The 14130-nt window shown below is 46.5% G+C and overlaps 1 protein-coding gene across 1 annotated transcript; it reads left to right on the top strand.

The window, feature by feature from the left end:
• The first annotated feature begins 99 nt into the window (after positions 1-99).
• On the top strand, positions 100-3293 carry Tmem86b (transmembrane protein 86B). The gene is made up of 2 exons (XM_032894482.1): positions 100-1746; positions 2568-3293. Exons 1-2 carry the CDS (start codon positions 1428-1430, stop codon positions 2948-2950), a joined length of 702 nt encoding a protein of 233 aa, XP_032750373.1. The 5' UTR covers positions 100-1427; the 3' UTR covers positions 2951-3293.
• The last annotated feature ends 10837 nt before the right edge of the window (positions 3294-14130 follow it).

Raw genomic sequence — 14130 nt, 5'->3', positions numbered from 1 at the left:
CTAGTGTGGGCCTTTGAGTTCCTGGGACTCAGAGTTGGGTGAACATGCTCTCCATGGCCTAGAGAGCTACATTCTCTTTGGAACACACTTGTGAGAGTGTGTATGGGTGTAGAGGGATGAAGAATGTGTATACACCAGGCAGGAACATCAGGAAAAGGGTACCAGCCTTGTTGAGTTAGCACTTTGGGGCTCTCTCATCTTGATGTGCACTTCCTTAGCCCTGTTCTAAAATGCAGATCAGCTTATGACTGTGTTGAGTTAGCTTACAGCCCCCTTACCTCTGTCCTCCTCTAACAGACCTTGGAGCTGACTTTCCTGCCATTGAGGGATAGACGATAGCAGGTGTAGTGGTGCACATAAGAGTCAGGCTCAGCCTGGTCTACCAAGGACAGCCAGAGCTCGGCAGAGAAACCCTGACTCAAAAACAAAAGTGGGAGAGATTAGGAGACAGGAAACTGCCTTGAGAATGGACACACAATGAAGTATCTCCTGAGGGGATGGTTGAGAAACTTAGTAGTCCCTGGGCATCCAGTAGGTCCCTATCTTCTACATGGGAAGGCTGCAGAGTATACAGTGGCATGATATATTTCCTTCCGGGAAATACATTTGAACGACTTCGAGCATAACACAGGATTTATTTAACCAGCACTGTGACAGGACCCCTCTAGAGTCCTTCCTGTCTCTGTTCTCCAGGGTTGGTTGTGGGGGCACCCCTCTGTGGAACCTTATATTGTCCCTTCTGATTGGCTGGGCATGAGACAATGGGAGCTCCACTTGGGGGGAGGGAGCTCACTTTTGCCAACCCATAAGGGAGGTGGTGGCCAGGTTTCTAGGTGCTGGGGAGGGACTGGAGGGTGGAGGGACCCTTGGTTCCTGATGGGCACCTTATCAGCAAGTGCCAGACAGGAACAGGCCTTGCGTGAGCCTTGTTATCAGCCCGAGAGTCCACAGGACACTTGGGTTAATGTGTAACCGCAGGGCTTCCCCTCTGCCCTCTGAAGCCACTGGTTCCTAAAGAGAAGTCACTCAACATGGAAGCTAGAAAAGAGGGACTGTCCCTGGAGACACTCTTTTCAGACCAAGTGAGAATCTGTATGGTGGGGATGGGGTCAGGTCTGGGAACATGGGCAGCCCTGGGGCCTGTGATTATCTATGCTTGGTGAGTTGGTGGGGATCCCCTGTCTTTCCAGGAGGCTGGGTTTTAAGGTATCATGGTTTTGTCCTGCAAGAGACATGAATGTAAAGGTTATCAAGGTGGCTAAAGATTCTAGTCCTGAAAGTTCAGCCTGGACATACTTAGGACCTGGCTTGAAGGTGGTGTGGGGACAGGTGTTTAAATAGGTTCTCACTGTGTATCCTAGACCAGTTTTGAATTCAACAGCCTCCTGTTTCTACCTCCTAAGTACTGGAATTAGACATTTCCTACCATGCCTTGCTGTGACCCCTACCCCTGGATTGGGCTGAGTGTTGGTAGGCTGAGCAGCTTCCCTCTCCTGAAGCACCCACAGGTCCGCAGGTGGCTGGCCCCCTTCATCGTTGCCTGCTCCCTCTACTTCCTCCTCTGGATTCCTGAGGACCAGCCATCTTGGGTCAGTGCCCTGGTCAAGTGCCAGCCCATTCTCTGCCTGGTTTTGTTCCTGTGGGCTGTGGCTCCTGGTGGGAGCTACACATGGCTCCTGCAGGGAGCTCTTACATGTTCTGCTGTTGGAGATGCCTGCCTCATCTGGCCTGAAACTTTCTTTTATGGTGAGCAGAGAATCCCATGACAACACACCTAGGGCTCTTGTGGAGTTGAGTCAGTGCTGGAACACACAAGGAACCTTCCCTAGGGTCCCCTGGGTTGAACCAGGCTGTTATCATGAGATATCAGAAGGCAGTGATGAGTGGTAGCATAGCTCACAGTTTAGCCAGGGGATTGGGGTCAGGCCTTTTGGTAGGAAGGTGCTAGATTACCTGGTTGAAAGGGGTGGTGTGGAGGAAAGGTGTAGCATGGCTGAGGTGGGTGGGGGTGGTTGGGGGTCATTTTGAGTCATCTGTATAGTCCAGGCTGGTCTGAATGGCCTCAAACATTGGATCCTCCTGCCTTCGCTTTCTCAAGGGCTAGGATTACAGGAATAAGGATGTGTGTATATGGGAAGAGTGGCCATCCTGTGCGTGGAAATAGTGTGTGGAAAGGACCTGGGGTAATAGTATGTAAGTTATTTTGCCCACATGGACCAGTTTGGCTAGAGTGGGATGGTGGATAAAACAAGGGTATGGGGCTTCCCAGAACACGATTTAGATTTGACAGAGCAAGCACATGATGCTATGAATTTTAAGGTCATTGCCATTGCTTTGGGAACTGATCAAACACCCAAGGATAAAAAACTGGAGGCCTATCAAGAAAAAGGGTGCTATAATCAGCAGAGCATGATGGTGCTGTGGCCATCTGGGGGAGCTGGTGCTTTGGGGACATTGTTCTTGATGTCTGATGGTGGAGAAGTCAACAGTGAGAAGCAGGAGGCCAACTCCTGCCTCACTGGTGTCCCACCCCTACCTCACTGAGTTCCTATCCCTCTCTCCCTCAGGCATGGCAGTCTTCTCTGTTGCCCACTTACTCTACCTCTGGGCTTTTGGCCTGTCTCCACTGCAGCCTGGATTGCTGCTGTGCACCACCTTGGCCTCTCTGACATACTACGGCTTCCTCCTGCTACACCTTGAGCCGAACATGGTTTTGCCAGTGGCAGCCTATGGGCTGATCTTGAACACCATGCTGTGGCGTGGCCTTGTCTTGGGTAGGAGTGCTGGCTGGGGTGCCGTGCTCTTTATGTTCTCAGATGGTGTGCTGGCCTGGGACACTTTTGTCTACACTTTACCTTTTGCCCGCCTAGTGACCATGAGCACCTACTATGCAGCCCAGCTCCTCCTCACCCTGTCAGCCCTCAGGAACCCAGGGCTCAAAACCCACTAATGCAGGACCCAGACAGCCTGGTATTCCCTCCCATAAGAACCTTGGCTTTCCACACTGGCCCAGCCTGGCAAGTGAATGCTTCCGATCATATGTGAACAGATATGTGGCCGACCCTCTTAAACATCTGCCTGCATACTGTTGTCAGGATTTCAAATCTACCACTGATTTCGAGCTGCCTTCCCTGGCTTCTGACTTTGGATTCCAGGACGCCCAACCCAAGCCATATTCTGTTTTCCCCTCCCCATGCCCACTTCCTTTTCCCAGTCAGTTTTTCCTATCCACCTGCCCCTTCACACTGCTCCCAGGTCTGGTTCTGGCTGTCTAAGTAAAACCAATGTTGGAACATCAGTGTCACCATTATTTGGGAGGAATGTATAGGGGTATGATGATAGTTCCAACAGCAAGCATGGCTCTAGGAAAAAAGATAACTTGGGTGTGAGTAGGTATACATGTGTGTACAGATGTGTGAACTTGTGTGCCCCTACTGACATCGCAAGAGGATATCTGATAATCTGGTATCCTCTCTTTTCCACCTGTTTGAGGCAGTCTTCCCAGAACCTGGGGCTTGCAGTTTCTCCACTAGAACAAGCTCCTTCCTGTCTCTGCCCTTCTCAGAGCTGGGCTTATGAAATTTAAACTCTGGAGCCCAGGATTGCACAGCAAGTACATCATATATATGTATGTATATATGTGTGTGTGTTTGTGTATTTATGTGAACTTGTATTTATCTGTGTGTAGGTATGTGCATGAGTGAAAGTACCTGTGGAGGTCGGAGGTATCAGATCCCCTGGATCTGGATTACAAGCAATTGTGAGCTCCCCCCCCATACTTCCACCCCCCTTTAGTTTTTTGAGACATGGTTTCTCTTTGTAGTCCCAGCTGTCCTGGAACTAGCTCTGTAGACCAGGCCGGCCTCAAACTCATATAGATCTGCCTGCCTGTCTCCCAAGTGTTGGTATTAAAGGTGTGTACCTGTGTGCCACCATTTGGCAAAGCATATATTCTAGTAATTTCTCCATCCTACCCCCCTCTGCCTGTCTGTCTCTCCCTCTCCCTCTCCCTCTCCCTTTCTTTCTCTCTCTGTCTAGGATCTTACTTTGTAACCCAGGCTGGCTTTGAACTCAGATCAGCCCATAACAAGCACTCTTGACTGCTGAGTCATTTGCTGCTCCAGCCCTTAAACGTGTCTTTTCAGACAGGATTAATGGTGTAACCCATAACCCATGCTACTCTGAAATTCACTGTCCTGTGTCAGCTAGCCCCTCAAGCAAAACATCTTGATTAAGCCCCATGATTCAAGGCCTGGGGCCTGATCACAGCCCACCCCCATACCCCCACTATGTGAGTGCTGATCAGTGAACTCCAGGGATTATAAATATATGCTATTGTGCCTGACTTTTTATGTGGTTTCTGGGGAATCAAGTTCAGATCCCCCTGTTTGGATAGCAAGCACTTTACCAACCTTTTTACCTGTCCCACCCCCATTCATCCAGTGAACCCACTGTGTAGCTGAAGATGACCTTGAATTTACAGTGCTCCTGCCTCCACCTCTCAAGTATTAGAACTAATACATGAGCACCTTTCTGTAGTGTTGGGGACAGAACACTAGGGCTTTGTGCCTGTTAGGCAAGCACTCCACTATTGAGCTACATCCTAATCAAGACAGCTTTCTAGGGAACACAGCCACAATAGTCATAGTGTCAGGAAGAAGTGAGGATAGAGGCACCTTGGAGATGACAGGTAACTGCAGATCTTAGGGATGGTTCTCATCAGCAGTGTGACCTTGACAAGCCACTCCCTGAGTTGAGGCTTCCTGTTCTGTGTTAGAACACATGATGAGACCCAACCCTACCTCCACTACATTGTCCACAATGTGCTTTTAGTGATAGCATAAACCTGACTCCTATGTCCGTGACATCCCTGCAGGAGCTCAGGAGGAAAGCATTATTACAGTCATTGCAACTGAACTTAGAACACAAAAGTTGTTAAGTGTGATGAGTGCTTCTAGTCCAGCACTTGAGGGGCTGAAGCAAAAGGGTCAAGAGTTTGAGGCCAGCCTGGCCTTCACTGTGAATTCCAGGACAGCCTAGGATATGTTGTTGGGCCCTGTTAAAAAAAACAACTAAAGTTCAGCCTGGGGATGTATCTCAATAGAATACAGTTCAGGAGTTAACATAAACTTGGCATGGTAGTGCAAACATAATCTTAACACTTGTGAGGCGGAGACAGGAGGATCAGAAGTTCAGCTTGTTCTCGACTACCGTGAATATTTAGGGCCCATGCCACAGTACGCAAGTGGAGATCAAAGGACAATTGCAGGCGTGTGTTCTTCCTTTCCACTGTATGGAACTCAGTTATCAGGCTTGAAAGCAAGTGCTTTTTTTCTTTTTAACCATTTTATAGTTTTGTATGTGTGGGGTGCGTGTATGTGTGTATGTGTGTTCACACATATAGGCATTGGTGCATGTGTATCCTGCATGTTGAGGCCTGTGAGGGTGTCTGCAGACACCAGGGCCATCAGAATAACGATCCACATGAATCAAGAAGGAAATTGGGTTCAGTACAACTCAGTCGTAACCAGTGTTGGTTCAAATTAGAGTCTGACCCTGAGCAGTTTATTTGAGGCATATTTAGTTTGTACAATTTGAAAACAAGTTTTCAGGTGTAATACAATCCCTTGTGTACAAGGAGGCATAATTCCATCCCAGCACTTCTCAAAGTACATGCCACGTCCATGAAGATGGGTTTCAGAGATGTTTAACATTCCTGGTTTCCCCAGTGCTATCTATGGGTGCGTTTGCAACAGAGGCCCAAGGTTGGCATTCAGTGACTTTCTCCAATCACTGTCCACCTTGTTTATGGAGGCAGGATCTTGCTGAACTCATATTGGCTGTTCTGACTCCTCTGGCTAGCCAGCTTTCTCCAGATATCCCGCCTCTGTTGTTTGCTCGTTGGGAGTACAGGCTGGTGTAAAATTCAGTGTAGTCCATGTATGGTCAGGCTCACAGCCATTCTCTGTCTCAGCTTTCTAAGTGCTAAGGTAATAGGTATGAGCCACCACAACAGGTTAAAGACTGAAATTCTGGAACCATTAAATAGCATGCCATTCCTCTTTCCTCTGTAAATTTGACTATTCTAGGTACTTCTTGGAAGTGGAACATTTTTAATTTTTTTTGTCAAAATAAAATTTTCAAAACCTTTATTCTTTGATAGTTTCATACATGTATGTGCTATATCTTAAATATGTCCATCCCAGGACTTCTGCAGTACTAGCAGAAGTCAGAAGAGGGCATCAGATACCCAGAACCAGAGTTGCAGGCAGGTGTGAACCTTCATGTGGTTGCTATGATCAGAATTTCAGTTTCTTGCAAGAGCAGTAAATGCTCTTAACCACTGAGCCATCTTTCCAGCCTCTACCTTTTCTTAAGACTTACTTTGCCTGTGTGTTTGCGTGCGTGCGTGCGTGCGTGCGTGCGTGCGTGTGTGTGTGTGTGTGTGTGTGTGTGTGCGCGTGCATGTGTACACACAGATCTTCTGTAAAAACAGTATACATAACACTACATTCTTTAATCCCAGCACCTGGGAGGCAGGGGGCAACCTTGTCTACATAGTGATTTCCAGGCCAACCAAGACCCTGCTTCCAAAGAAAGCAAACAATAAAAACAAAATAAAAACAAAATAAAAAGAAAACAAAACAAAAAACCCCACACACATACACTTATAACTACTGAGCCATCTCTACCACCCACCCCTTTAAAACCCTAGCTGTGGTTTATTTGAACGTGATCAGGGAGCAGTGGGACAGGAAGGAGGCTCCAGCTTCACCTCTACCAGCGAGATCCAAGATCCTGATCTAGAGAGATGTGAAGAAGTTCCCGCTACCACAGAAGGAGCTGCTCTGCCTGCCATCCCCTTCCCTTGAAATTGTGAGCCCAAATAAACCTTAAGTTGCTTCTCCTCTTCCTCTTCCTCTTCCCACTCTTCTTTCTTCCCCCTCTTCCTTTAACTTTTGAGATGGGGTTTAATGTAGCCCAGGCTGGCCTCAAACTCACTGTGTAGTGGAGGAGCAGAGAATGACCTTGAGTGTCTGACATTTCTCCCTCCACCTCCTGAATGTTGGGCTTACAGGCGTCCGTCACCCTTAAGTTGTTTCTGACAGGTATTTTGAAACAGAGATGGGAAAAGTAGTTAACAGAAATCTTAATGGATGTGTGGAGATACTTTAGTGTTTGTTTAATTTTAAAAGATTTATCTGTCAAAACGTCGTGCCTGTGTACCACACGCCTGGTGCCTGTGGAGTTCAGAAGAAGGCATCTGAGCCCCTGGAACTAGATATACAGACAGTTGTAGGTCACTGTGTGGATGCTAGGAATCAAACCTCGGTTCTCTAGAAGAGCAGCCAGCGCTCGTAACCACTGAGCCATCTCTTCAGCCTTCATTGAGAAATGTGGTTTTGCATTCTGAAGATCTGAGTGCCTGTTAGCATGTTCACCAGACACTTCTTTTGGGCAAGATTGTTCTTCCAATTCTTTATTTGTGGTTCTGCCTCTTGCAGGTTTGTTTCCATGTTCCCTGGCTAACCCAAACGTCTCTCATACGCTGGGATGTGGTGGCACATACTCTTAATCTCAGTACTCAGGGAATTGGGGGGTGGAGGGGAGAAGCAGAGGCAGAGGCAGAGGCAGAGGCAGAGGCAGAGGCAGAGGCAGAGGCGGCAGAGGCAGCGGCAGAGGCAGCGGCAGAGGCAGACAGGGGGGATTGGGATGTATCTCCCAAATGCTGTGAATACAGACATATACCACTGCTCCCAGTGTATGATCAAACCCATGACTTGGTACATGTGGATAGACAGTCTACCAAATAACTACATTGTGAGTTCAAGGCTAGCCTGAACTATGGGGGATCCTGTCTTAATGAAAACAACAAAGAAAAAGACGAAAGAAACCCAGGTACTTTTAACAGTATCTCTATAAGAATTGTACACATAGGTGGTGCACACCCATAGCCTTGGATCCTGAGACAGGAGGGCTGCCCATGAGTTCTACATCAGCCTGTTCTACACAGCGAATCCCAAGCTAGTAGGACTACACATTGAGACTGACAAAATGTTATTGGGGTGCATTGTGTGAAGGGGTGTCTCTACATATTCACTTGTTAATTCTGTGCCAGCAGAGAGCTAAATATTGGCAGGATCTTGGTACTTTTATTTCTATGGCCTGTCTCTGACCACATATTTTGTAAATATTCCTTGTTCCTTACCTGCATAAGGAAATCTGGAATTGTATCTGATTGGCTTTAATAAAGATCTGCCAGTAGCTGGGCAGGAAGTGGAGGGTGGCTCTTCTGGGCAGAGAGAGGGAGGCTGGGAGAAGAAAGAAGAGATTCAGCCAGCCAGATATGGAGGATTAGTCAGGTTAGAGTAGCTGGAAGCTTGCCTAAACTTAAAGGCATAAGCTTTAAAATATTAAAAAGCCTGTGTCATTATTGTCCTGCTATAAAATACAAAAGTGAAAATAACTCAGTATAAAGGTGCTGTCGGCATGGCAGTCTGAAGTTCAGTTGCTACCAGTCACATGAAGGTGAATAAAGAAAACTCTCTCTGCAGATTTATCTTCTGATCTCTACAGACATGTCATGTGTACCTATGTGCAGACACACGTGCACATGCACAGACATAACAGCACTTTTTAAAATTGTTTTTAATTCAAATGGAGTTACATCACTTTGTACTTCCATTGCCCCACTCTCAAACCGATAGACTTATTGTTGCATACGTTATTGTACGTATATGTATGCACAAAAGTTTAGCTGCAATCTGCTGAGTCTGTTTTTGTTGTTTGTATGAATATGGTTGTTGTTGTAAAATTAAATTGGGGCTGTCTTTTACCCTGCTAGCAGATATCTTGGCATAAACACATCCCAACTTCATGGTGGCTCAGTACCTCTAGCCGCCACACACACTCCCAAAGTCAAATCGCCACGTGAAAGAACACACAACACAATAACCTCTGATCCAATTGATAAGATATAATTGCCCACCTAAACATACAAAGCCCGGTACACATCCATCCCTTAAGAACATCCATAACAACCTGTAAAGGTACAGTGTGGAATCTTAATGTCAGCCTCCTTGTTGTCCCGCGGCTACTCTGCTGTCTCCTCCCCTCTTCCATTCCCGCCGCCTCCTCTTCCTTCAAACTTTTCTCCTGCCCATCCTTCTCGTCCAATGACAGGCCTCGTTCTATCCTGTACCGGCCCTCACCTGTATTTTACAAATTAAATGGGGAGAAGGTTCTGATGGAGTCACCTGAGTCCTGAGTATGTGAATAGGCAGCTGTCCTTGGGGCAGTGGAATTAGCATCAAAATACAGATAACTCCGGGGCAAACCACAACATATGGTTTCAGGGTTGACCACTTTGTGTTGAATAACCAGTAAGAGGGCTCATTCTCCCTTTCCCCGGGAGTCATTGGTTGTCTATAGTTCTTTGTCTAGGGCTGAGATCACGCAAGGTTCCCTTCTTTCTGAATTAGCCTAGCTATTGATATTGGTATTGTTTTGGTCTTACCAGCCATTTCTAGGAGAGTGTTTCACAGCAGACTTCTTGGTATTTTGACTCTTACGATCTTTCTACCCACTCTTCTGATGTCCCTGAGCCATAGATGCAGGAGTTGCAAAGCAGATTAGTCCATGGAAGAGTTGCCATGTGTCCAGCTGTGCTCTTCTCTGATGGCCACTCTTTGACCAAGTTCTATGTATCACACACACACACACACACACACACACACACGCACACGCACACGCACACGCACACGCACACCTGCACAGATGCTGAAATTTGGATGTTAATCCCACTTTCAATGAATCTACTGTCTTAGGGTTTTACTGCCATGAACGGACACCATGACCAAGGAAATTCTTACAAAGGACATTTAATTGAGGCTGGCTTACAGATTCAGAAGTTCAGACCATTATCATCAAGGCAGGAAGCATGGCAGCATCCAGGCAGGCATGGTTCAAGAAGAGCTTGCGAGTTCTAATCTTCATCTGAAGGCTGCTAGCAGAATACTGGCTTCCAGGCAGCTAGGATGAGGATCATATGGCCCACACCCACAGTGACACACCTACTCCAACAGCACCACACCTTTTAACAGTGCCACTCCTTGGGCTGAGCATATATAAACCATTACATCTACAATAGCAGTCCTTCATTTGATGCATTTCTGGGGCATAGGCCACTTATCTCTGGACCTTATTGGCGGGACTCTCTAAGGACCTATACTGTGCTATCTCGTGAATTCTCAGGAGCAATGAGTCTACTCTAGACTCACTCCCAGGCCCCCATCAGCACCAAGGACAGCACCAGGGAGCCTTGCAGCCAGGAAGAAGGCTTACAGGCCAGGGCAATCTTGGTGTCTGCAGCCTTGAAGGGTCTGGTCTCTTCCTTATGCTCCATTGTGTTCCCAGCCTCCAAGGGGATGCCCAGTGAGGGTTGTGTTGGGTGGAGAGCTGAGATGGTTAGAGTGGTCGATTACAGATGTCTGTTGGGTCACCTATGTCTGAATGTAGCCAGTTCTAGGTAAGAATGGCCATCCCCAACTGCTAGAATTTTGAGGGCTTCTACATCCTACCCACACCTGTACATGTACAGGATTCCTATTCTCATAAGTTATCAGAGAATAAAAAAGTTTATTATTTAATTAGAAAAAGAAAAAAAGGTGTTCTCGCTCTAATGAAAGACAGGGAACAACAGATAGTGTTAACAACAATTACAGTAAGAGATTTGCTTAAATTACAAACACAGGCCTGGAGAGATGGCTCGGTGGTTATTTGCTTGCTTTACAAGGGTGATGATCAGAGGTTGATCTCCAGAACACATATAAAAAGTGCCAGGCTCCATGATGCTTGTAAGCCCAGCGCGGGGGAGGCAGACTCTTAAACCCCTGGGGCTGATTGTCAGGCCAGTATAGTCTAATCAGAGTTCCGGGCCAATGAGAGATCCTGTCTCAAAAACCAAGATTGCTGTTTCCTGAGGAATAACACAAAAATTAATCCTCTGGCCTCTATACAAAGTGTGTGCACACACATGCAAATACAACATGCATATACAAACACACACACACACACACACACATACACACAGAGATGTTGACTTCAGTGTAGGCATAGTAAAACTAGGAACTAGGAGAGGAAGCTGGTAATATGGGCAGAGAATAGATTTTTTTTTTTTAAGCCTAAAGCCATTTGAACATTCAGTCAACAGACATTTATGGATAACCCACTAAGTTTCAGCCAAGGTTCTGTGTTGCAGGTTTGTGATCCCAGATAGATGGGAAGACAAGGTAGGGAATAACAAGCTTTAGGATTGCCTGGGCAGCTTAATGAGACCTGGTCTCAGAAGGCAACAGGAGGGCCAGTGAGATGACACTTGATGCCAAGCCTGACGTGACCTAAACTCAGTCTCCTGAATCCACACAGTCTCAGGTGAGAACAGACTCCTGAAAGTGCTCCTCCTGTGTCCACACATGTGCTATAGCATGTTTGTATTCGTGTGCACACAGTAAAAAACGAAATACAACCCTGGCAATGGTGGCACACACCTTTGCAAGTGGGTCTCTGTGTAGATGGTCTCTGCTGCTTCGTGGGTTTTTCTTTTCCTATCCTTTATGCCCCCAGTTTCACCCCCTATCACTAGGTAGGAGAGAAAGACAGATAGAGGGGTGAGAGATATCCCTAAGTCTAATATCTTTCCTTTTGCTTCTTCTGTGAGCACAACTACTAACAAACCACAACCAACACCCCTTGAACAACCAACAACCCCACAACCACCTCTCAGGGCCCTAGCATTTCTATACCCTCTGAAAAATTCCCAGAATTCCAAACAGCACACAATCGTAGAAACCATCTGCAGGTGGCAAAACCATGCTTCTGCTAAAGCACAAGGCAAATCATGGCTGTTGTAGTCAGTCTGAAGCAACTCCATATCTCTACATGGGATTAAAACGAAAGCATTCTTATAATATTTTTGTGTTTTTATTTATGTATTGTGTTTAATGCTCTGTCTGCAAGGACACCTGCATGCCAGAAGAGGGCATCAGATCCCTTTAAAGATGGTCGAGAGTCACCATGTGGTTGCTGGGAATTGAATTCACGACCTCTGGAAGAGCAGCCTCTTAACCACTGACCCATCTCACAAGCCCCACTTCTGTGTTTTTCAAAGAAACAAAAGTCCAAAATTGTCACTGCATCTCTGTCCATTTGAGGCCAACCTGCTCTATAGAGTGAATTCCAGGAAAGCCAGAGCCATACAGAGAAACCCCATCTCACCACTCCCAAGAAAGAAATCAATGTAAAACTGAGTTAAATGTAAAAAGAGAGTTGGATGTTGTAACCACAGTTTTTGGGAGGCAGAAACAGAAGGACCAGGAGTTGGAGGCCAGTTTTGACTATATAGCACTCTCAAAGCCAACCTAGACTGTATGAGACCCCATCTAAAACTAAAAACTAAAAATAAAATAGGACTGAGCATGTGGTGTATGCCTTTAATCCCAGCATTCTGGAGGCAGAGGCAGTATCTCTGTGGGTTTAATAGCAGCCTGGTTTACATAGGGAGCCAGCCAGGAATAAAAAATGAGATCCTGTCTCAAAACAAAAACACCAAGTGAAAGAGAAATGGGAATACAGACCTGTGGTTGACAGCTTCCCAGAGTCCACTAGTAAAGGACTGGAGGTGTATGGCTTCACAGGACAGTGCTGGCCTAGCATTCAGGGGGCCCATGGTTCAGTTTCTCATATTGCATAAGCAAACATGCTAGAACCTTATTGTATATATCCCTGTAAGCAGATATCACTACTTAAATGTGAGGGGGAACCATTGTAATGCTTGTGGGTGATGGGATGACCTAGCCCTGGGGAGACTCTCAAAGGCATCATTGCAAACTCCACCTCTGTTGGATGGGTGACAAATATTTGGGCCACTTGGAACTGGGGCAAAATCTATCTTCCATCTGGTTTGTTAGCCAAATTCTGAATTCCAGGGAATGTGTTGTTTGGGAAAGCAGACCCTACACTGAGAAACCAGCTGCCTTCGATTCCTTTTTCCACGATCCACTACCTCCTGCACAGATTAATCATGTACCTAGAGGGAGAAAGTTAGGGATGGGAATGTAAGTCCATTGGTAGATGCCCACCTTGAAGGCACAAAACCCTTGGTGGTGGTTGGAACCAAAATGCCCCCAAGGGCTCATATATTTGAATGCTTAGTCCTTGGTGGAACTGTTTGAGAAGGATTAGGAGACATGAACTTGTTGGAGGAAATGTGTCACCAGCAGTGGGTGTACTAGCTGGTCTTGTGTGTCAACTTGACACAGGTTACAGCGATCAAAGGGAAGGATCCATGGTTGAGGAAAGGCCTCCATGAGACATTTTCACAATTGGTGATCAATAATGGGGGGTGGGGGCAGCCCATTGTGAGTGGTGCCATCCCCGAGCTGGTGGTTCTGGGTTCTATAAGAAAGCAGATTGAGCAGGCCATGGGAAACAAGCCAGTAACCAGGACCCCTCCATTGCCTTTGCATCAACTTCTGCCTCCAGATTCTAGCCCTAGTTGAGTTCCTGTCCTGACTTCCTCCAATGATGGACTAGGATCTAGGAGTATAAGCCAAATAAACCCTTGCCTCCCCAACTTGCTTTTTGGCCGTGGTCTTTCATGGCAGCAGTGAAAACTCTGACTAAAACAGAAGTTGATATCAGGAGTGAGATATTACTGTGACAGACCTGACCACCTTTTTGGGAAGATCTAGGAATGACTTTGGAACTTTGAACTAGAAAAGCCATTGATGGGAGCTTGGAAGATAAGAATGTTGGGAGCAATGTAGATGATGGCGGCCTGGCTTGTGAAACTTCAGAAGAAAGTTTAAAGACTATTGGAAATGTTCGCTATTTTGATTTAAGATTCTGTGGTTCTGGTTAGCAGGGACTGACAATTCAGCCACGATTAAGAAGATACCAGACTACTAATGCAAAACCATTGCTTTACAGGAACCATTGATGCTGCTTAGCTGGAGTCAAAAATTTAGCAGTAATTAAGAAGAAACCATGGAGACCCACCCGTCACCATGCCAGGCTGATCTGAGAGGGATAGATGACCAGAAACTTGCCCTCGATTGCATGGCAAAAACA

The sequence above is a fragment of the Rattus rattus genome, chromosome 2, assembly GCF_011064425.1.
Source record: "Rattus rattus isolate New Zealand chromosome 2, Rrattus_CSIRO_v1, whole genome shotgun sequence".
NCBI lineage: Eukaryota > Metazoa > Chordata > Mammalia > Rodentia > Muridae > Rattus > Rattus rattus.
This window is presented reverse-complemented; position numbering and strand designations above follow the sequence as displayed.